At 43.9% G+C, this 23,983-nt stretch overlaps 1 protein-coding gene across 1 annotated transcript in view; it reads right to left on the bottom strand.

Moving 5' to 3' along the window:
• The window catches only part of LOC144687534 (uncharacterized), a 97,819-nt gene that overhangs the window by 58,013 nt on the left and 15,823 nt on the right, over positions 1–23,983 (bottom strand). The window contains exons 7-17 of the mRNA XM_078553803.1: positions 23,083–23,136; positions 22,795–22,866; positions 22,672–22,675; positions 18,283–18,327; positions 14,582–14,617; positions 14,451–14,486; positions 13,897–13,929; positions 11,640–11,711; positions 9,290–9,349; positions 5,684–5,719; positions 5,489–5,569 (exon numbers count right to left, since the gene is read on the bottom strand). Coding sequence (XP_078409929.1) covers positions 5,489–5,569; positions 5,684–5,719; positions 9,290–9,349; positions 11,640–11,711; positions 13,897–13,929; positions 14,451–14,486; positions 14,582–14,617; positions 18,283–18,327; positions 22,672–22,675; positions 22,795–22,866; positions 23,083–23,136 — 529 coding nt within the window. The remainder of the gene's footprint in view (positions 1–5,488; positions 5,570–5,683; positions 5,720–9,289; positions 9,350–11,639; positions 11,712–13,896; positions 13,930–14,450; positions 14,487–14,581; positions 14,618–18,282; positions 18,328–22,671; positions 22,676–22,794; positions 22,867–23,082; positions 23,137–23,983) is intronic.

The raw sequence follows: 23,983 nt of genomic DNA, 5'->3' as shown, positions 1-23,983 counted from the left end.
TTTAAACTGAAGCTGTTGTTCTGGTGATTTGAAGGATTGTGTTAAAGGAAGTGTGAAATTCACAAAAACTATGAAAACATTCATTGTATGAGGCAGCTGACAGATGAAAGCCAACAAAAAGAACTTGCATCTATCTAGCATCTTTCAGAACCTCAGGACATCCCAAAGCACTTGACAGCCAATGAAGTACTTTCGCAAGCATAGTTACTGTTGGAATGCAGGAAGCCTGGCAGCCAGTTTGTGCACAGCAAGCTCCCACAAACAGCAATATCATGATGACCAGATAATCTGTTTTGATGATATTAGTTGATGGATATATATTCACTAGGACACTGGGAAGAATTCCCCTGTTCTTCTTTGAAGTAGGGCTATGGGATCTTCTACATCCACTTGAGAGGGCGGACAGGGCCCTGGTTTAATGTCTAATCCGAAAGATGCTTTATACATTTAGAGAACTGTATGCTTTATAAAGTGAGGAACAATTAAAAAGAGACACTCTGGCTGGAAGTCAACACCTTGGTGTATTGCTGAGAGTCTGAAGGCACAAAAGCAGAGATCTAAAGCTTTCAGAACGTCCTTGCAGGAAAGATGCTGGGAGCTTATTTGGAAAAGATTGAATGATCAACATAGAAGTATTGGAAATTAGTCCTCATGCAGTAAGTGGAGTGTGCCATGGTAAGAAGATTGTGGTGGAAGGGTATCTGTGCCACTGAACTGAATATCACCACTTTAAGCTAGCTATGGAAAGAGTGTCAACTGGAAAAGGAAAAGTGCATGGTTGGTGGGAAGACCTGAACAGTAGGAACGACAGCTAAGGAGCTATTGAACATGGAAACAATGATCAGGCGTTGTGGTGCCAATTGCTAATTAGTTTAAGCAATGGACTAACTAATAATAGTGAATTGTTATGATTTGGAAAGCACTACTTGAAAGTTTGCTGAAAGGGGTTTCAAATAACATTCAAAAGGGAACTGGATAAATACTTGAAGGGTGAAAATTGATGGGCAAAAATTGAAGGGCTATGGCGAAAGAGCATGGGAGTAGGATTAGTTGGATAACTTTACGAAAGAGTCAGTACAGTCAAGATGGGCTGACTGACCTCCTTCTGTGCTGTATCATTCATGACACTACTACTAGGAACACTTAACTCCTTCTGATTTATTTTTTGTAACATTCCTGTTTAAAATATATCAGCTTTACATTTTAACAATGAGTACAGCTCACATCATTACAGAAGCCAGCTGAGGTACAAAACTGAACCTGACGTTGCAAGAGACTTGAATTAATGTTAGAGCAGGTAATCATTAAACCTACATTTGATCTATCCTTTCAACTTCATGTTGTATATCATCCTATCACAATTAACCACTCCTCCAAAAAGGAATAGACAGGAGAATGTATTTTCACCATGCTGCACATGTTCAGTAGAGTTCCCAGTGCTTGAAAGATCAGAGAATAAAATAGATGACAACAGCAGTAGCCAGAGCAGTGGCACCACGGCTGGCTATGTTGTTCAGCAGGGGGGGTCAAAGCACAGAAGAGCAATTGTCCTAGGGGACTCTATAGTCAGGGGCTCAGATAGGCGCTTCTGTGGTCGTGAAAGAGACACCAGGATGGTATGTTGCCTCCCTGGTGCCAGGGTCCAGGATGTCTCTGATCAGGTACAGGACATTCTGAAGGGGGAGGGAGAACAGCCAGAGGTTGTGGTACACATTGGTACTAACGACATAGGCAGGAAGACTGGTGAGATCCTGTAGCGGAAGTTCAGGGAGTTAGGCAGAAAGTTAAAAAACAGGACCTCTAGGGTTGTAATCTCAGGATTACTCCCTGTGCCACGTGCCAGTGAGGTTAGAAATAGGAAGATAGTGCAGCTAAACATGTGACTGAACAGATGGTGTAGGAGGGAGGGTTTTCGATATCTGGATCATTGGGTTCTCTTCCGGGGCAGGTGGGACCTGTATAAGAAGGACGGGTTGCATCTAAACTGGAAGGGCACCAATATCCTGGCGGCGAGGTTTGCTAGTGTCATTCGGGAGCGTTTAAACTAGTATGGCAGGGGGGTGGGAACCAGAGCAATAGGTCAGCAGGTGAAATAAATGACTGGGAACTAGTGAATATGACCAGTAGGACTAAGAGGAAGAGCAGGCAGGGAGAAATTACTGAACACAGTGGGACTGGGGGTCTGAAATGCATTTGCTTCAATGCGAGAAGTATAACAGGCAAGGCAGATGAGCTTAGAGCTTGGATTAGTACTTGGGACTATGATGTTATTGCTATTACAGAGACTTGGTTGAAGGATGGACAGGATTGGCAGATAAACGTTCCAGGATTTAGATGTTTCAGGCAGGATAGAGAGGGATGAGGAAGAGGTGGGGGAGTTGTACTGCTGGTTAAGGAGAATATCACAGCTGTACGAATGGAGGACACCTCGGAGTGCTCATGCAGCAAGGCAATATGGGTAGAGCTCCGGAATAGGAAGGGTGCAGTCACAATGTTGGGGTATTACTATAGGCCTCCCAATTGCTGGCGGGAGATTGAGGAACAGTTATGTAGGCAGAGTTTGGAAAGATGTAAAAGCAATAGGGTTGTTGTGGTGGGTGATTTTAACTTTCCCTATATTGACTGGGAATCACTTAGTGCTGGGGGTTTGGATGGTGCTGAACTTGTAAGGTCCATCCAGGTGTGCTTCCTGAGACAATATGTAGATAGTCCAACTAGGGAAGGGGCATTACTGGACCTGGTATTAGGGAATGAACCCAGCCAGGTGGTCGAAGTTTCAGTAGGGGAGCATTTCGGAAAAAGTGACCATAATTCAGTAAATTTCAAGGTACTAGTGGATAAAGATAACAGGAGTCCTCGGGTTAAGGTGCTTAATTGGGGGAAGGCTAATTATAACAATATTAGGCAGGAACTGAGGAATTTAGACTGGAGGCAGATGTTTGAGGGCAAATCAACAACTGACATGTGGGGGGTTTTCAAACATCAGTTGATAAGAATTCAGGACCGGCATGTTCCTGCTAGGATGAAGGCTAAGTATGGCAAGTTTCAGGAACCTTGGATAACGAAGGATATTGTGAGATTAGTCAAAAAGAAAAGGGAGGCATTCGTAAGGGCTAGAAGGCTGGGAACAGATGAAGCCCGTGGAGAATATAAAGAAAGTAGGAAGAAACTTAAGCAAGGAGTCAGGAGGGCTAAAAGGGGTCATGAAAAGTCACTGGCAACCAGCATTAAGGAAAATCCCAAGGCCTTTTATACATATGTAAAAAGCAAGAGGGTAGCCAGGGAAAGGGTAGGCGCACTCAGGGACAGAGGTGGGAATCTATGTGTAGAGCCAGAAGAAATGGGAGAGATACTAAATGAGTACTTCTCATCAGTATTCATCAAAGAGAAGGACTTAGTGGTTGATTTGTCTAGGGAAGAGTGTGTAGGTAGCCTGGATCATGTTGAGACCAAAAAGAGGTGTTAGGCGTCTTGAAGAATATTAAGGTGGATAAGTCCCCAGGACCAGATGGGATCTACCCCAGAGTACTGAGGGAGGCAAGGGAGGAGATTGCTGGGGCCTTGACAGAAATCTTTGTATCCTCACTGGCTACGGGTGAGGTCCCAGAGGACTGGAGAATGGCCAATGTTGTCCCATTGTTTAAGAAGGGTAGCAGGGATAATCCAGGAAATTACAGGCCGGTGAGCCTTACGTCAGTGGTAGGGAAATTATTGGAGAAGATTCTTCGTGACAGGATTTACTACCATTTGGAAGCAAATGGGCGTATTAGTGAGAGGCAGCATGGTTTTGTGAAGGGGAGGTCGTGTTCCACTAACTTGATTGAGTTTTTCGAGGAAGTGACAAAGATGATCGACTATGGAAGGGCAGTGGATGTTATCTGCATGGATTTCAGTAAGGCCTTTGACAAGGTCCCTCATGGCAGACTGGTACAGAAGGTAAAGTTGCACGGGATCAGAGGTGAGCTGGCAAGATGGATACAGAATTGGCTTGGTCACAGAAGACAGAGGGTAGCAGTGGAAGGGTGCTTTTCTGAATGGAGAGCTGTGACTAGCAGGGATCAGTGCTGGGACCTTTGCTGTCCATACATAAATGTAGTATACGTAAATGATTTGGAGGAAAATGTAACTGGGCTAATTAGTAAGTTTGCAGACGACACTAAGGTTGGAGGAGTTGCAGATAGTGAAGAGGATTGTCAAAGGATACAACAGGACATAGATCGGTTGGAGACTTGGGCGGAGAAATGGCAGATGGAGTTTAATCCAGACAAATGCGAGGTAATGCATTTTGGAAGGTCTAATACAGGTAGGAATTATACAGTAAATGGCAGAACCCTTAAGTGCATCAACGGGCAGAGGGATCTGGGTGTACAGGTCCACTGGTCACTGAAAGTGGCAACGCAGGTGGATAAGGTAATCAGGAAGGCATATGGCATGCTTGCCTTCATTGGCAGGGGTATTGAGTATAAGAGCTGGGAAGTCATGCTGCAGCTGTATAGAACCTTGGTTAGGCCACACTTAGAATATTGCATGCAATTCTGGTCGCCACATTACCAGAAGGATAAGGAGGCGTTGGAGAGGGTGCAGAGGAGGTTTACCAGGACACTGCCTGGTCTGGAGGTTATTAGCTATGAGGAGAGGTTGGAGAAACTTGGATTGTTCTCACTAAAGTGACGGAGATTGAGGGGCGACTTGATAGAAGTTTACAAAATTATGAGTGGATTGGCAGAGTAGATAGTCAGAAGCTTTTTCCCAGGGTGGAAGAGTCAATTACTAGGGGACATAGATTTAAGGTGAGAGGAGAAAACTTTAGAGGAGATGTGCGGGGCAAGTTTTTTACGCAGAGGGTAGTGAGTGTCTGGAATTCGCTGCCAGAGGAGGTGGTGGAAGCAGGTACGATAGTGGTGTTTAAAAAGCAGCTTGACAAATGCATGAATAGGATGGGAATAGAGGGATACGGACCCCAGAAGTGCAAAATGTTTTAGTTTGACAGGCAATATGATCGGCGCAGGCTCGGAGGGCCGAAGGGCCTGTTCCTGTGCTGTACTTTTCTTTGTTCTTTATTCTTTGAAATGAATAGGCTGAATAGAGGGATCTGGCTTTTACTGATCTCCCGGCCTATTTTTGGCATTTACATTGTTCATTCCAGGTTTCCATCAATCTTCCTCTGGAGTTAGGCTGGGAGATTAGAAGGATGCCTGTGGAAACTCCAGGTGAAAGTGAGATGCTTACCAATTGGGGCTGGAGAGAACTATCTTTCGGTAGCTTACAAACCTCAGGCAGTGAGGAGGTAAGGCCACGGGTTTAAGGAGGGAGTTGCAGAGGTCACTGGGCATCATGGTTGAAAAAGCACCATTCTAATGGTGGAGAAAACTATGAACCTAAAGGATGCCAGAAGTAACTGCAGTTCCTTACCAATAATTTTTTGGAAGGGTTCTGTTGGCGAGATTTCCTGTTTAAAGATCAGACATGGCCTTTAACTTTTACTTACATCTTTACCTCTTAGTCCTATTGGCCCTAGGCTTCCTGGAGCTCCGGGTCTCCCTTGCTCTCCGTCCTTGCCGATTTCACCCTGTTCAAACAAGACGACTTTAGCTCTGTTATTGATTGGCCGCTGCAAACCATTGTTGTCAGCAGAATAGAAAGCAGAGTTTCATCGAGTAGGAAAGGAACAATTTGAGCTTACCTTCTCACCCGGTCGGCCCGACAAACCAACATTGCCCTGTTGAAATAACATGAACTTACAATGTCATTGAGAGAAAAAGGCTAATTCCCTAATAAACTAAAGTGTCACTAGTGCCCGTAAAAACTAGTGAAGCAGAGTTTTGCAATTTTTTTCCATAAGCATATGATTAAGTTATAATAGAGCCAATTAAGTCCCATATTGTCATTTCCATGTTATTTGCCCATTGTGAAAATGTTAAACACAATACCTATCTCTTTCACTTTATAACAACATAAACTTGTATTTACATAGCACCTTTAACACAGTAAGATGCTGCACAGGAGCATCACCAAACAAAATTTGATAATGAGCCACAAATGGAGATACCCAAAATCTTGGTCAAAGAGGTAGATTTTAAGGACCGGCTTCAAGGAGGAGAGAGAGGAAGAGAGGTGGAATGGTTGAGGGAGGGAATTCCGGAGCTTAAGGCCTAAGCAGCTGAAGGCACGGCTGCCAATGGTGCAACAATTAAAATAGGGGATCTGCAAGAGGCCAAAAATGGAGGACTGCAGAGATCTTGGAGGGTTTAGGGCTGGAGCTGATTACAGAGATAGGGAGGGGATGAGACCATGGAGGGATTTGAAGACAAAGATAAGAATTTTAAAATCAAGGTGTTGCGGAACTGGAAGCCAATGCAGGTCATGATGGAGGTGGAGCTAGAGGAGGAGGAGGGTCTTCACCACATGGACTGCAGTGGTTCAAGAAAGCAGCTCACCACCCCCTTCTCAAGGGCAATTAGGGATAAGCAACAAATGCCGACCTTGCCAGTGACACCCATATCCTATGAAAAATTTTTTAAAAGCCAACAAGTATTTATATAGCGATTTTCACATAATAAAACATCCCAACATGCTTCATAGGAGCATTATAAAACAAAATAAGTCTTTCAGTGCCATAACTTTTCTATGCTTATATGGTTCTAAGATATGACATGGATCCACATAAGGAGATAAGGGACCAAAAGCTTGGTCCCTCCAATTAGGTTTCCACCCTGTCACAATACTGAAACAGCTCTTATCAAAGTCACAAATCACATCCTATGTGACTGTGACAAAGGTGAACTTTCCCTCCTTGTCCTTCTTGACCTGTTCTGCAGCCTTTGACATAATTGACCACTTCATCCTCCTCCAACGCCTCTCCTCTGTCATCCAGCTGGATGAGACTGCTCTCACCTGGTTCCATTTTTATCTACCTAATTGTAGCCAGAGAATCAATTGTGATGGCTTCTCTTCCTGTTCCCACATTGTTACCTCTGGTGTCCTCTAAGGATCAATCCTTGGCTCCTTCCTATTTCTCATCTACATGTTGCCCCTTGGCAATATCACAGCGCTAGTTTTGATCCAAAATCACAGAGCTGGTTTTCCCATCTACGCTGATGACACCCAGCTCTACCAACACATCTCTCTCTGACCAGGGCCAGGATTTTACAGCCCATCCTGCCCGGTGGGTTATTATGGTCCAGCCGAACTGAATGGAGGTTTAAGTGGCTCACCGCATCCACCAGGGGGAGACACACCACAGTGGGGCAGTAAAATCCTGACCCAAGCTTTTTGGTCATCTGACCTAATATCTCCTTATGTGGCTCAGTGTCATACTTTGTTCTATAATGCTCCTGTGAAGCACCTTGGGATGTTTCATTACATTAAAGGCACTATGGAAATAAAAGTTGTCATTGTTGGTCAAAGAGGAAGGTTTTAAGAAATGTCTTAAAGGAGAAAAGCGAGGTAGAGAGGTGGACTGGTGTAGGGAGGGAATTCTAGAACTTGGGGCCTAGGCAACTAGAAAACAGCCACCAATGGTGGAGTAAGTATAATTGGGAATGCACAAGAGGCCAGAATTAGAGGAGGGCAGATATCTCGGAGAGTTGTGGGGCCGGAGTGGGGTGGGGTGAGTTGGGGGCAGGGTCATGGAGAGATTTGAAAACAAGGCTGAGAATTTTAAAATCAAGACATTGTTTGACCAGTAGCCAAAATAGATCAACGTGCACAGGGGTGATAGAAGATCAGGACTTGCCGTGAAAGACACGAGCAGCAGAGTTTTGGATGACCCCAATTTTATGAAGGTAAAATGTGGGAGACCAGCCTGGAGTGTGTTGGAATAGTTGAGTCTAGAGGTAACGAAGGCATGAATAGGGTTTCAGCAGCAGAGGAGCTGAGACAGGGGTGAAGTTGAGCAATGTTATGGAAGTGGAAATGGGCAGTATTAGTGATGGCTGAATGGAGGTCTTGTGGCACAATGGGTAGTGTCTTTCCCTCTAAGCCAGGTCCTTCATGTTCAAGTCCCACTCTAGGACTTGATGGCTAAGGAAGATGCGTTCATAATGTGGTCAAAATGTTGAGTATCAGCCTGAAAATCCTTCCAACACACACAGGCAGTAAGGGCAGGAGAGATTCCTGGTCAGCCATGTGATCAAAAGAAATTTGGAGCATCTGCCAACACTATCCATAGCTCCAGGCTACAACATGTATGGAAAAGTGTATGTTGCCACTCCTTGGAAATGCTTAAGGGAACATCCAAGTCATTTCCATAATTCCTCAACTTCCCGGTTCTGTTTCAATTGAGATCTTGTACCTTGGCACAAACCAGTGATCAAACCTGGAATCTTCCTGGTCAAAATGCTTAGCACCAAACAAGAAGTACCACTTACCCACTGAAACATCAAGCAGCAGATGATTAATAAGGTCAAACTATTTCTCCTGTGCCTCTGCTGGTGTCAAACACTCCCATGTCAGATATAGCATTGAGTAAAACTCCCAATCTCAGACGAATACCTTTTACCTCACCATGTCACAGTTCCATTTTCCACCCAGCCCCCCGATGGCTGCCAGTGAGTACTAAATAAATAGAGGTTAGTACTAAATCGGGATATGTATTAATTTAGAATGTTTGTTAGTATCAATTAGGTGTCAGTAGTAAAGAGGGATGGAGCTCTTGTGGCACAGTGGTAGTGTCCCTACCTCTGGGTTCAAGTCCTACTCCAGGACTTGATGGCCATGGAAAGTGCATTCATAACATGGCCAAACAGGTCAGCCTGTTAATCCTTCCAATACACCTGATGGCAGGTAATAACAGTGGGAGAGTTTCCTGGTCAGCCATACTGCAGAAGGCAATGGCAAACCACTGCAGTACTTTGCCAAGCATAAACATGGACCAATCCAATGGAAGTCCATGGTTGCCATCCTCTTAGGGCACGGTGCCTGGAGAAGGAATAAAGAGGGGCAGTTTTGTTTGATGAGCCCACATTTATTTGGATTAAGGTTTTGACTGCTCAATCTCATTTCCCATTGGTCCCAAAGTGAGAAAAGAGGAGACTTACCTTCATTCGCCTGAACTGTATCCAAATTCAGAAATTATAGCAGACAGCACACAGACTACAACTTACAATTTCTGAACAGGTTCATTTCGCAGGGACATAACAGATACATTCAGCAGATCATGAGATGTTATGGACTAAATACAAAGTATGTGATACTATCAACTAGTAGGTCAGAAAGCTTAATCCACAGTATACACCTCATTTCTCTTGGAACAAAGCTGTCTCCCTGTTAGTGCATTTCTACTACTCACCCTTTCACCTGGCTCTCCTTTGAGGCCGGGCTGGCCTGGAATTCCAAATCCTGGGCTTCCCTTTCAAAAGGTAAATGCATGACAGTTTAAAAAAAAACATGCAGATTTTACAGATAATTTAAATGTGTCAGAATGAAAGGATTTTAGAAAGTGTTGAGAAGAACAGTATTCCAAATGGAAAGGGTGTTAGAACATTTGAAAGGGTTTAATTCTCACTGCCAGATGGGAACCTCACACCCTGGTTCTGCAACTCAGGGATCACTGGCAATGTAGTCGTGATTTCCTTAAATGTGTGCTCACAGAGTGGGCTTCCCACCAGCAGCATGCACACTTGAAAATCATCCTCTTACCTTCACAATGAGTTTCAGGTGATGTTGTTGTTACCCCCTAACGCTATACTGCAGTGTGGGCTGATGAACAACTGTCTCAAAGACCTTGTTCTCTGCTGAATTGCAAAGAACGAAAAGCTTTAAATTTTGGGGGGCTGGAGTAATATTTAGAGTGCTGGCCCCCACTGTGCACACCAACTAGGCGTCCCAGTGCAGCACAGGGTTTTGGGAGGGCAGGCATGTGGATAACTTCTATGCTGAGCCACCAAAAGGCCTGGGGTGAGGTGTGAGCAGGCAATACAAGAGGGGGAATGTACCTCAGACACATTATAAAAAAGATATAGAGGCACTAGAGAAAGTACAGAGAAGGTTTACAGGATGATACCAGAAATACGTAAGTATACACATCAGGTAAAAATTGGCAGTCTGGGTCTCTTTTCTCTTGGAAAAAGAAAGCTGAGGGCTGACCTAACATAGGTCTTTAAAATTATGAAAGGTTTTGATAGAGTGGATACAAAGAGAATGTTTCCTCTTGTGGGGAAGAACATAACTAGAGGCTATCAAAATAAGATAGACATCAAGAAATTCAGTATGGAATTCAGAAGAAACTTCTTTACACAAGAGTGGTAATGTGGAACTTGCAGGTAGAAGTGAATAGCATAGATGCATTTAAGGGGAAGCTAGACAAGCATTTGAGAGAGAAGGGAATAGATGATTATGATGGTAAATGAGAAAAGATGGGAGGAGCTTCAACACCCCATGTACTGGTTGGCCCGAATGGCATGATCCTGTGCCATATATCCTATGTAAGGCAGGAGAGAAGCAGACCAGATTTTTTTTTGTACTAGGCCCAGGTTGCACTGTTCCATGAGTGGCCTCCAGTGGTCCTTAGACTGCTAGTTAGGCCACTCACCGCCTTGTACAGAGGGCAGAATATGTGCCATGCCCACTTGTACGTCAACTGTCTCAAGGATTAATCTAAATTGCTCAATGCAATTTAGATTAATTGTCTAAATCTAATTGCAATCAGGGTCCCATGTGCATCCTTTGCAGAAGTAAATGAGGCACCTTCCTAATTCACATTGCAAAATAGTAGCAGGCAGGATTTGATCACAATGGAGGGGGCAGTAAATGCAGCACTCCGATTAAAGAGTCACTACAATCCTGTTCTGCCAGATTAAGATCAGCTAAAATTGTCTCTCTGGTATCCTGGCAACTCCCTGTAAATAGAGCCTACATATCACCCACAACTTGGCACAGTGCTGTTGTTACACAGACATTTTTAGCTTACATTTGCTGGTCTAGTGAACTTGTGCTGTCACACATTGTATCGAGCTGCTGAGTGAGTTTTACTTAAATTTGTGTTTAGACATCATGGGCAGAATTTTCTGCCTGGCGGGCGGGTGGGCGGAGGGGGAGCAGGCACAGGCCGGCACGGACCCAATCGGCACCCCCGATCGGGTCCACGCCGCCATTTTACGTGGGCAGGCCAATTAAGGCCTATCCAGCGTGACGCACACCCGGAAGCGCTGTGCGCTCCCTGTGTGGGCAGGGTGGGGAGCTGCCTGAGTCAGGAGTGCGCTCTTTCACGGGGAGATCAGTTCTAAATCCAAAAAATTTGATAAAGTGGTGAGAAAAATTTTATGACATGTCCCCTCATGTGAAACTGTCACATGAGCTGGGACATGTGCATTAATTTCAATAAAAATTTTTGTCAAAATTTAAAATCATTCATGAAACCTCATCCCGCCCATGGATGAGGTTCCATGAAAAATGCGAAGGCCACCTGGGCTCCATTAATTATTTTAATGGAGAGTTAAATGGCCTTAATAGGCCTTTGACCGTTCGGCGGGCGTACAGCCGACTCGGGTTTGCGCCTGCCAAACTGACAGTCTGAATAACGCGCCATGACGTCGGGACACATGCCTGACGTCACCACGCATCATTTTATGCCTAGCCGAGCCGAAAATTGAGCCCCATGTGTAAAGACTATTCAGTAATTGGATAAATGATGTCAATACCTTTTCACCTTCAACTCCTTGAATCCCCTGGTCACCTTTGGGTCCTATGGGTCCAGGCGGTCCAATATCTCCCTAACCAGAGACCAGAAACAAATCTTTATCATCAGCTGATAAGGCAGAAACAGATTGAACATTAGCTTTCAAAGTGATTTGGACAAATACTTAAGGAGAAAAAAAATCGGAATTATATGGAGAAAGAGCAGGGAAGTCTCTTTGAAAGAGCTGGCAGAGACTTGATAGGCTAAATTATATCCTTCTGTGTTGTACTATGCTATGATCATCAGCTGCTGAACTACTGATTGTGTTTTGTGCTCATACCCATATTTAACATTCTACTCCAGTGTATTGCTATGATATGGACCACTACCTTGTTTTTATGGGAGTTTCAATGCTCAGTTTTGTAACCTAGCTGTTTTTGGTTTGCTTGTCTACATATGGTCGAGGTCCCATTGCTTCCATGGAGTAGGTGGCAAACAAGCCCACAGCACTTATATCAGAGCTGTCAACATCCACAGGGAAATGAAGTAGCAACATTAATAATTAACAAAGGATTCAAAGTTCATCTCCCTCTGCTTGCTCTGGATATAGGAGAATAGTGCTTACCAATAGTATTCCCACATAATTGCTATCCTCTTGGATTGTTTTTGACCAGTGACATGTCAGTAAGCAATGAAAGAAATCATAAGCTGTGTAAATTAAACTTCATTATTTTTGCTTATTTAAAAATGGACTTCTCTGAACCAAAAGATAGCTGCTACAGATCACATGATTCACAGGATTGGCCACAGTTTCTGGAAACTTCCAACAGCAGTTACAAGGACAAAAGAGTTCCACCCTTATCCTTGTGGAATCTCACACCTCAGTGTAAGAACCCATTATAATCCATGAAACCAGAGGAATAACAAAGCGAGAGATATGACAACTCATTATACCTGTAGAGGCACTAACAGCCACCATCCCACACCTGGGACTGTTAAAGTCCATTTCAGGGAAGGGAAATAAACTTACACGTCTAGCAGATTCTGAGGGTCTACCAAGACAATAGCTACCCGGAACAGGGTCATTAATATGGAAAATGACTCTTTCAGAGGCTAGTGACTGGGGCATTATAAGCCATAAAACAAAAGCAGGGTCCAGACACCAGATAAACATCCCTGTATGCAATAATTGTGGAGGAAGGAGGTCACATGGCTTGAGTCACCATTTTGAAATATCTATATTCAGTTGAGAACTCAGGAACAAGCAGTCTGCTGATTACCTCCAACCTGCAAGACCAACAGCAGGACTCCAGGTTGACCAAGCAACCTGCAACAAGTCCCAGCTCCTCAAAGCCTGTTTATCTGGAAGCCTCTGACCTTTGCCTGCCAAGCAGACCAAGTCTATGTACAGCAATCTTATTTTGCTGCATCACCGTCCACTTTAAAGAGATTCTGCGCTGCTGTCTTCTGCCTGGAACCCACCAGAACTGGAACTTCTCCGTGAAGGAACCACCCCCCATCCCCCCCTCTAGACTTTGACTTTTTGGACTCTAGAGATCACGTGAACTGATATCCATTTCAGTGGTTCTTTTACTGTTAAGTTATTCATTGTTGTAAAACCGTTCTTTTCTATCCCCCCTTACTGTATATTTATGTGTGCGTGTGAAGTTATGATCAGCTCCCCAGGTTTGAATGTGTGAATAAACTAACCTTCTGATTTAATCATAACCAGAGATTGTTGCAAATTACTTTAAAAATTGGACAGCCTATTTTTAAAACAATTAAAACATCTCTGAAAGAGGGTAAAGGAGTTCAGTTTGCCTCTCTCTCCTGTCCATAACACCAGTCAGAGAAGTTGAAAGGAGGAGAGGACAACATTTCAAATAGTGACTTAAATGAATTTTGTCACTAGGGTTGCAACATCTCCAGAAATTAAAGATTTATCTTTTGGATGCTACTGACAGCAAACCCAGAAGGAACATCATTGGGGAATTTAAAATAAACTGCATTTATTTTTCATTTTCTTTGAACACTTTAACTTATTAATTATGATATTACTGGAGACGATAGAGAGGCTGGGAGGGAGGGCACAAGATTAAACCTCCAAGGATACATCCAACCAGAGTTACTCTATTTGTCACACACCAACTAATTAGAATTCCCTTTTATGAACCTTAGTAATCTAATAAAGAGTAATGCTGAACCCATTATAGCAGGCTATACCCATAGATCTATTGGCCAATTTCAACATTTAGCACAAAGAATTAAACTATACTTACCCGGACACCTTTATTCCCAGTAGGTCCTACTATCTAAGTTGAATAAAACATGTAATTAAAAGGTTTATAGTAATATATTTATTTCTCGTTGCTGATTAAATACATCTATATTTCTATAATACGCAAGGACCCTTAGATGACGTTTTCAAAAGAGCCCATTAGGGTGTTGAGAAAATGTAAACTAGCCATTTGACGTGAACTGTGCACACAGAACGAGAGGACAATGGTTTAAATTAAGAATCTTCAAATAAATTAGGGGTTCGAAAATAGTTTAAATTCTCTTGCAGGAGAGTGGACATGTGAAGCGAACTCCCGCAGAAAGGAAATAGAGCTGTGACGACTAACTTCTATACTGGGTCTGGATCTCATTCCACAGCACTTTACAGGAACACTATGAAACAAAATTTAACACCAAGCCGTATGTGGACATAATAAGTTGCATTACCAAAAGTTAGGTCTAAAAGGTAAGTTTTAAGGAGTGTCTTAAAGGAGAGAGAGTTGGAGAGATAGAGAAATATCAATTAATTAAGTGTGTTATGAAACACAATAGTTACCCCTTTCGCTGGATCACCTGGAAAGCCTCTATCTCCCTGTCAGAGAAACAAATGGAGCAAAAATGATATTCCAGTTCAGCACTCTGATTTAATCAGTTCAATCCAAGAGTAACATTGAGCAATTCACTTACTGTATTTCCTTTCAAACCTATTGGGCCTGGGAGTCCCTGTCAAAGAGGAGAATTAAGAAAGATTGGGTGAGGGAGAAGTGTTAAAAAGAACCAGAAAACTTTAAGGACTTTTCTGAATAAAATGTACAGTAGCTCAGACCTACAGCAACGGTCTGAACTGTAAAATATTCAGATGCAGTAAATAATAGTGCTTTTTGGCCTGCAAATCATAAATTCCTGCCACTTGACCTACTTCCAACAAGGGGCTTGGACTCCTGACAGACTGCAGGCTGGCTCAATAAAGTGGAGATGCATCATGAGATGTGATCCTCCTTACTACAGTTTGAAAAGTCCATCCCATCCTTGACTTTCCCACTGTATTTCACACCATTTCCCCTCACCTACCCTGCAAATTGAGGCAACCCCAGGATCATCAGTCAATGGGAGAATCTCAGCTTCAGTGATCGCAGATACTACACACTGTTTAAACCCAGCAAATCATCTAACTCGCCCTGCCTGCTCAATCTAAACACCACTCTTCCTAGAAGTGGACCTCAATACCAAGATCTACAAGTAACTCACCTCCTGGCTCCCCAAAGCCTGTCCATCCATCTACAAGGCACAAGTCAGGAGTGTGATGGAATACTCTCTACTTGCCCGGATTGCAGTTCCAACAATGCTCAAGAAGTTCAACACCATCCAGGGCAAAGAAACCTGCTTGATTGACACCCCATGCATCACTTTAAACATTTACTCCTTCCACCATCGACACACTAGAAGCAGAGTGTACCTCTACAAGATGCACTGCAGCAACTCACCAAGGCTCCTTTAACAGCACCTTCCAAACTCACAACCTCTACCACCTAGAAGGCCAAGAGTAGCCAGTGCATGGGAATATTACCACCTGCAAAGTTCCACTCCAAGTCACATAACATCCTGACTTGGGACTGTATCACCGTTTCTTCACTGTTGCTGGGTCAAAAACCTGGAACTCCATTCTTAACAACACTGGGTATGCCTTCACCAGATGGACTGCAGCAGTTCAAGAAGGCGGCTCACCACCACCATCTCAAGGGCAATTAGCGATGGGCAATAAATGTTGGCCCTGTCAGCAACATTCACATCCCATGAGCGAATAAAAAAAAAGGAACCTCAAACTATATGCCTGCAAGTAATGAGCATTGCAGCCTATAATGTTACAGACACAATTGAAATCAAAATGAATAATATTTTCTCACAGCAATTCCTTGTGGTCCCAGTTCGCCAGTATCTCCACGGTTTCCCTATAGGTATCATCAAAAAGTGTTGAGAATTAGTGTAAAGTTTTCCATTAATGACCAACAAGATAGCTCATATCAGTTATCAGTCAGTGTTGCTTAACATTGTGTTAACACTGCTCATTGGGTGAACTGTTAAAATTATGACTTGTCCAATACCTTACCTTTTCTCCTCTATCTCCTTTAATTCCTCGTTTCCCCTACATGATTCAAAAAGAGACATTAGATTCACTGACTGGCAATAAAACGCTTCTTCTCTTCAATCAGCTGAGCCATGTTTAATGAAACTGAACAATTATACATTAGGGGGCAGATAATCTGTCAGAATGTTAACATCCAAACAGTGAACATGTTTGTACCAAATTCCTCTCTCATCTGAGGCTGTGAGAGAGCGTGAGGCAGCAGATCCAGGAGCAGGAGCACAAGGAAGGGCAGGGACAGGAATCTGCTGGCCACAGTTTGGGTGGTGAAGTGTGAGTAATCCCAGAGTGGGTGGAGGGAGTAGCTCCATCTGTGAACACCCCTGTTCCATCTACGCCCTCTACACTCCATCCCTGGCCACCCACAGCTCCATTCGCAGCCGCCCCAACTCAATCAGTCCCACCCATCCCGACCCTCCCGGCTCAATCAGCGCCCTACCACCACACCGTCCCCCACGACACTCCAGGCTCCATCAGTGCCCCGCCACCACCCCCTCCCCCCCACCTTCCCGGCTCAATCAGTGGCCCGGGACAGTAGCTCAGCCCCTGCAGGCTGTCAGGAAAGATTCCAGGCTCCGGAGAGAGACAGAGAAAGACAGAGTAGGAAAAGAGTGAGAGAGAGAGAGAGAGAGACAAAGTGGAAAAGGAAACGAAAGGGAGACAGAGTGGGAAAGGGGAGAGAGTGGGAAAGGAGAGAGAGACAGACAGACAGACAGACAGGCAGACTAGGAAAGGAATGGAAAGAAAGGGAGAGTGGGAAAGGAAAGCAAGCAAATAGTTGAGCTGAGTTGCAGGAGTGCTGTTGGTGAGACACAGAAGCTGTGTTATTCAGGGTTTGTTTGGATGATTTAGTGTTATCTAATTAGGATTTATTTAGTATTTCTGTTATAGCCAGTGATTTGTTTTACTTTGCAAGTTATTCCAACTAGCAATGCACAGTGCTGCACATCTACAGTATAGTATTCCAACTTGTACATTGGTTTCTCCAGGCAAGAAATGTCCTAAGGAACCTAACTCTGGCTTTGACATTGATTCCTATGGGAACCCATGATTCACTTAAAGTTGTTTCACTTAAAGTAGCAACTTTCAGGAACGCAACCACGACTATAAGTGAGAACTTATTGTATTCAATTTTCACTGCGCTCTTAATGAAGGCTAGGTGGTGGTGCTTAGGGAGGAAGTTCAAGAGTGTGGCACCTAGGTAGCTAATGGCACAGCTACTAATTGTGTGATGAAGACCAAGTGGATGCAGAAGAGGCCGGAGTCAGAGTAATGGAGAGTTTGGGGCACAGCAACAAAACTGTAGAGCTGGAGGAAGTTACAGAGATAATGAAGGATGAAGTTTTAAAAAGATTTACATATATGGGAGATAAGTTCAAATTTGAGGCACTAGGGAACTGAAAGCCCATGTCATACATGCATGTGAATTAGGAACAGGGGTAGGCCATGTGGTCCCTCAAGCCTGCTCTGCCATTCAATAGGACCATGGATGATCTGGATACTAGATCATCTCTGGCCAAGATACATTACAGGCAACAGAGTTTTGGAAGAGCTGAAGTTTTCAGAAGGTTTAGGAGGGGAGGTCAACCAGGAGAGTTTGGGAATCAAGACCTCCACCTAGCCTTCTTTAAGAGCGCAGTGAAAATTGAATACAATAAGTTCTCACTTATAGTCGTGGTTGCGTTCCTGAAAATTGCTACTTTAAGTGAAACAACTTTAAGTGAATCATGGGTTCCCATAGGAATCAATGTCAAAGCCGGAGTTAGGTTCCTTAGGACATTTCTTGCCTGGAGAAACCAATGTACAAGTTGAAATACTATACTGTAGATGTGCAGCACTGTGCATTGGGCATGGATAAGAGTTATGTATGAAGGATTATAATGCTTCTAAGAAAAAGATACTGCAGTTATGCGGGAAGCTGGAAGGAAGACAATATAAGTGGCTTCAAACAGCAGCTTGACGCAAATCTGAAAAGTGAATGAATGTGGTGAGATAGAGTCAAGGTCAATCAAAAAAAGGAATATATTGTTGAGCCAAGTGGCCTTTTCACATTCTGAAAGGTTCTTACCTCGTTACATTATGAAATGAGGTGCTGGTCATTACCTCAGTGCAGCTAACTCAAAGCTAGATGTCACACTGACATTATCCCAATAGCCTATGTGCAGAGCTTCTACAAGTGTACAAGTCTCCAAAGCTATCAGCATAACCAATGCTGTGATTTACCTAATGCCTACACAGCTCTTACCTTTTGGCCAAGCTCTCCATCTTTTCCTTTGTCCCCTTGACTGCCCTAAAGAAACGAGAATGAAACAATAAAATGCTGGACCAATAAGTTTCTGAGCCTTGAGCGAATGAGAATAAATACAGGGGGCGTGAAATTCCTTGAGGAAGGATTTAACCATCCTAGCTCAGCAGGTGATAGGTGGAAATCAGGGACATGGGAAACTTTGGCACCTGGGATAGACAATCAAATCTGTGGAACTCTATTCTGTTTCTGTTGTGTCAGCATCATAGACTTTCATCCAGATTCTGCCAATACTTATGAATGAAAATGTAATGTGATAATGACCAGATAATCTGTTTTTTGTGATGATGATTGAGGGACAACCATTGGCCAGGATACTGGGGATTTAACTCCCCTAAGTCTTGTTCAAAATAGTGCCATGGGATCTTTAACTACCCAAACAGTAAGTCTGGATCTTGGTTTAATATCTCATCCAAAGGACGGCATCTCCAACAGTGCAATGCTCCCTCCGTACTGCACGGAAATACCAGCCTTGGTTTTTGTACTCAAGCCCTTGAGAATCTGGAACTTAATCATTCAGAAGTAAGTGTGTTACCAACTGAACCACAACTACAAAAGTGAAATACCACGCATTTTGGAAATCTGAAATAAAAACAAAAAATGCTGGAACTCTCTAGTTCCTATGCAGCTGGACGCATGAAAATGGTGTCAATGAGATACACCAGTAGAACACAGAAGTAGATTGAACAAAACATGTTTTAAAAAAATACTTTTGTGAAGGACCACAGTGTCGTATTCCATCCAAGTTGGAAAGGAATGGGACAGAAACTGTGATGTTGGCTGAGGGAAAACCGTGGCTTAGACATCAGGGAGAACTCTCCTGCTCCATTTCTTTGACAATGTTTCTGAATAAACATTAAAGACTTGCCTTGTAGCCTGGGATTCCTGGGGGTCCAATCATTCCCTAGAGATGACAAAATGATCATTCGCTCCTTATCAAGGAAAATTCGCAATAACCAAAGATTTATTTCACAAGTACAATAAGCGAAGGCAGTTCTGGAATCAAGGGCAGATTAATCCTTGGGCTATCAAATTCCAAAGACCAGGGACAACTACAATCACCAGCAGAGCCTTTTCCTGTTCAACGTGCAGAATATTCATCTGGTTGATATATAATGGATAACAGGATTTACACGGCAGCTTCCCCATGTGGCGAATGGCCACCCGCCGCTGGTAAAATGCAAAGGCTGGCAGGAAGAGGCCCTTAATTGGCCATATAAGTGGTTCAATTGGCCTCTGGGCAGGAGGGGCATCTGCCACCTTCCCTGCCACTGGCAAATTGGTATGGCAGCAGAGAGACAACAGGCAATTCAGTTACCTCACCATTTTATGGGCCACCCTCTGCCTCCCTGCCCATCCACAGAGGGCTGGCAAAATTTATCCTGGAGCCTCCACTTCACTCAATATCCCCACAGGCTGGATTTTGGTTGAGGGGGTGGCATGTGGGAGATGGATTCATTTCTGGGTCGCAAACCTGCCCCTGAGAGGAAACAGGTTAAACTTCCTATTTTGATTTAGGCAAGGTGTTAATTGGTGAGGAGTCGGGAGTGGTGGCCAATCCGTGGCCCAGGGGTGGGAATGGAGGTAGGCCACATTCTGAACCTTCAAATTGGTCAGGCCACATGGAGAGCTGGAACCCAGGACAGGGTAGGGAAATATTAATGCTATTAAAATTTCATTGCTGTGGAATAGATTTTCTTCAAAACTTCCACTTTTCTCAATCAATTTTTTTTCCCACATTGATGACCCTGTTCCCAACAAACTGGAGCTGATAGCTTTACATTGCTACTAATGGTCTCCCATTACTGAACTGCAACCTGCATTTATCATAGTAAAAACATCTCCAGATGCTTCATAGGAGCATTATCAGATAAGATTTACATTTAATCTTTTATTAATGTCTCCTCATTTTTGGCTACTCAATGACTTAGAGTATTTAGACCTGTATGTGCAGGAAAATATAAGAAAAAAATGTGCAAAGAGTCAGGATGAAAATATAAGAAAAGCATCATCTCTAGCCCATGAATTTAAACATTTAAAATCAAGAGATTTGTTATCTGTCTTTCAATTAATGATGGCTTTTTCCAGGATGCGTGTCCAGGCACATTAAATCACAGGCAGTGTGCCCATGATTTGCTGATATCCAGTGACGGTGATGATGGTTTGAGCCGTAGAATCCGTTGTTTTACCTTCTCTCCCTGTAATCCATTCTGTCCTGGTCTTCCTGGGATGCCAATCCCAACAACTCCCTTAAAAAAAAAATCAAAATTAATTTTCTTAAGCCAAAACATCCCTCAGCACTGACAAACTTATCAATTGTGCAATGTCGCCATGCTGTGAGGGCATTCGTCAATTGAGGGACAACCATTCACCAGGGACGTTCAGCTCAAGAGGTCACGTATTGGCCCATATCTACTTTCAAAAGTGAAGTCACCCAGTCAGATTGTAATACACAGCACTGTTTAAAATAATTTTACAGGAAGAATCAATAACTATTACTTCAAAATTAAACCAGAATCATGGAGGCAGACATTGATTATCCCATCTAAAATTTAAATGGCAGATTGACTGTGTTCTGGCCAAAAACTGTTGAGCTGTGGAGGAGATGGACATTGCCATGTCGGCTTTAGACGGTTCATACCCTCTGAATGAAGCAAGAGGCAGCCATAAATAGATAAAGACTGAGGTTGAATTTTACAGTGATGGCAGGCCTGGGGAGGCATATACCTGCTGGTGGACATCCCGATTAAGAAAAGCGGCTCACCCCCCCTCCCAGCCCCACTGACAACAGTAAGCCCAATCACAGAGCTTGCTGCTCAGTGCCCTCAGCAGTGCAACTGCTCGTAATGGCCACTGCTGAGGCTGTACCTGCGAGGAAAAGGTGCCTCAAAGGCAGAGACACAGTCAAGAAAGGGTAAGTGCAGTTGAGGGATGCTGGGGTCAGGCCTGACAGTGTTAAGTGGAGGGGGGCGGCTGCAGTGTGCAGGCAGTGCCTTTGCCTTGGAAATGGACTTTGTCACCTGGGAGCCGATACATGGGTCATGGAGTGCCCAAAAAGAGGGCTGCCCTCCTCGGAGCTCAAACAGAGGCTACAAGGTTTCACTGGCTGGTCTCTCCACACCAAGCCAGGCCCTCGCAAGGTGGGCAAAATGCCTGCGGAAGCAGGAAGAGGACTTAATTGACTACTTCAGTGGCTCAGTTGAGCTTCTGGCAGATGGCCGATTTGTCAATTTTCCCGCCACAAGCAGGAAGATGTCAGGCAGCATTACCCCACCCCCACCCCATACTATTCTGCACCGTTTTGCCAGCCTTCCCACCTCCCAGCCTATTGCCAATGGGATGATAAAATTCCGACAGTACATATCTGCTTATGTCATTTAGTGTCCTTCCCATTTCAAGAGACGACCTTCCCTTTGTGTAGCACCTTTCATTGCCTCAGGATAAACCAAAGTGTTTTACAGCGAATTAAGTATTTGTGAATTGTAGTGGCTATTCTTATTATATAGGAAATGCAGCAGCTAATTTGTATACAGCAAAGTTTTAGTGATACTGGTTGAGGGGTAAATATTAGCCAGGACTCTGGAGAAAACACCCCTCTCTTCTTCGAATAGTGACGTGGAATATTTTACATCAGCTTGAGAAGGCAGACAGAACCTTGGTTTAATGTTTCAACCAACTGCACCTCTGACAGTGCAGTGTTCCCTCAGTACTGCACTGGAGTGTCAGCCGAGATTATGATCTCAAGTGACTGGAGTGAGAACTGAACTTACATCTTTGTGTTTCAGAGACACAAGTGTTACCCACTGAGCCATAGCTGACATTCTGAAGGCGTTAACTTGTGCTGGAGGGGAGGGGTAAATTCCATACACCAGGCACCCTCTTGCCCCTTGCTCAAGTGACCAATCATCACCTGTGCACCTGGACCGTGAGAATTGGCTGGCTACTCAACTATGAAGGATCTGCGAGGGCATCACACATACGTCTGATCTCCACCTCCCTTATACACAGGCAGATATCCCATCTCAGCAGGGTCCCCGGAGACCAGTCAGTAAGGCTTTCCACCTTGCCAGCCCTGAATAGTCATTATAAGGTCCTCACCAGTTATGACTGAGATCAGTTCATTCGGCAGAGACCAGGATTCTTCCTGGTCTCTATTGCTCAATACTACAGGAAGGAAATGCATCACTTAATCATGCAAGGATATTAAGGGCTACTGAACCATGGCAGGTAGAATGGAGGTAAGATACAGATCAACAATGATCTAATTATATAACGAAACAAGCTTGAGGGGCTGAATGGCCTCCTCCTGTTACTACCTTCCTAACTAACCGAACTATGAGAAGGAATGGTCACAGTTTCTGAAAGAATAGTGAGTTGTGCTCCATGAATATGAGCCCTAGTTAATAACATGCAAATGTTTTGAAACACTGGAACCAGAACAGAGGCTGTTACCTGTTCTCCTTTGAACCCTGGGGCCCCAGGGACTCCATCAAGTCCGATTGGTCCAGGCAACCCAGCAATTCCCTGAACAGAAAAATAAGCAACAAACAAACATTTATCCTCGCAGTGCTTTGCTCCCTTTCAAGTCCTCTATATTCACAAGCTGTATTCTTCATTGCAAGTCTTAGCCCAGGTTACTCTGTGCCCAACCACTAACACAATGACTCTGCTCGTGGCAATGTCAGAACACTGCATCTCCTCATTCACCAATGAGAAGATCCTATAAAGTGAGATACTTACAGGAATTCCAGTGTCTCCCTTGTCACCTTTAGGACCAGGTTTCCCACGTTGACCCTGTTGATTAATCAGTTATTTAATTATGATTGGATGAAGTGTTACGTGAATGGTATGAAAATTATATTGTTAAGATACACAGGTGAAGGACATTGTTTAATTAAGTACCTAGAGCACTTATAAAGTGCGACCCTTCTGCGACCAGTGGGCAATGCAGGGGCTGGAGCACGTTATCAGCCTCCAAAATGAGATTCAATTCTGTAAAGATCCTTTAAATTTTCTTTTAGTTACAGTGCCTTGTAAAGGGCTATCAATTGGTTTAATTGGCTTTTATTTGTTGGTTAATTAGTTTTTGTTTTCACTGGTACTCAAAAGAGTATAAATTGTGACGTTTCTGCCACCCGTGGGCTGGAGTGCTTCATGGGTCCCAAAAAACCACATTTTGATCCGGTTAGTTAAGTTTCCATTGGAGTTTTGGTTCTGTTACACTGCCCCTTTAAGGGGCTATCACTTTAATTTAATTTAATTTGTTAATTCTCCTATTTACTTATTGCAGTCCTCAAAAGTGTTAATGGATGACCAGGGGAGATGGTGGCAAAGGGGTTGTATCACTAGATTTGTAATCTCAAGGTCCAGGTTAATGTTCTGGGGTCATGGGGCAGAATTTTCTGCCTGCCGGGTGGGTGGAGCTGGAGCGGTGTGTGCAGGTGTGGTCCTGATTGGCACCCGTGATCTGGTCCGCGCTGCCATTTTACGCGGGCGGGCCTTAATTGGCGGCCAGGCTCATCTGATAATGTTAAGCCGCTTCAAACAGGAGGCCCTGGAGCTTGAGAGGCGCCATGCACCCAGGTCAACTGGTGTCGGTGAGGCTGGGGTGGAGTGGCCAGGTATTTGAGGCCAACAGTGA

The sequence above is a fragment of the Cetorhinus maximus genome, chromosome 12 (assembly GCF_964194155.1).
Source record: "Cetorhinus maximus chromosome 12, sCetMax3.hap1.1, whole genome shotgun sequence".
NCBI lineage: Eukaryota > Metazoa > Chordata > Chondrichthyes > Lamniformes > Cetorhinidae > Cetorhinus > Cetorhinus maximus.
Note: the sequence above shows the minus strand (reverse complement) of the source record. Positions and strands in the feature narration are given on the sequence as shown.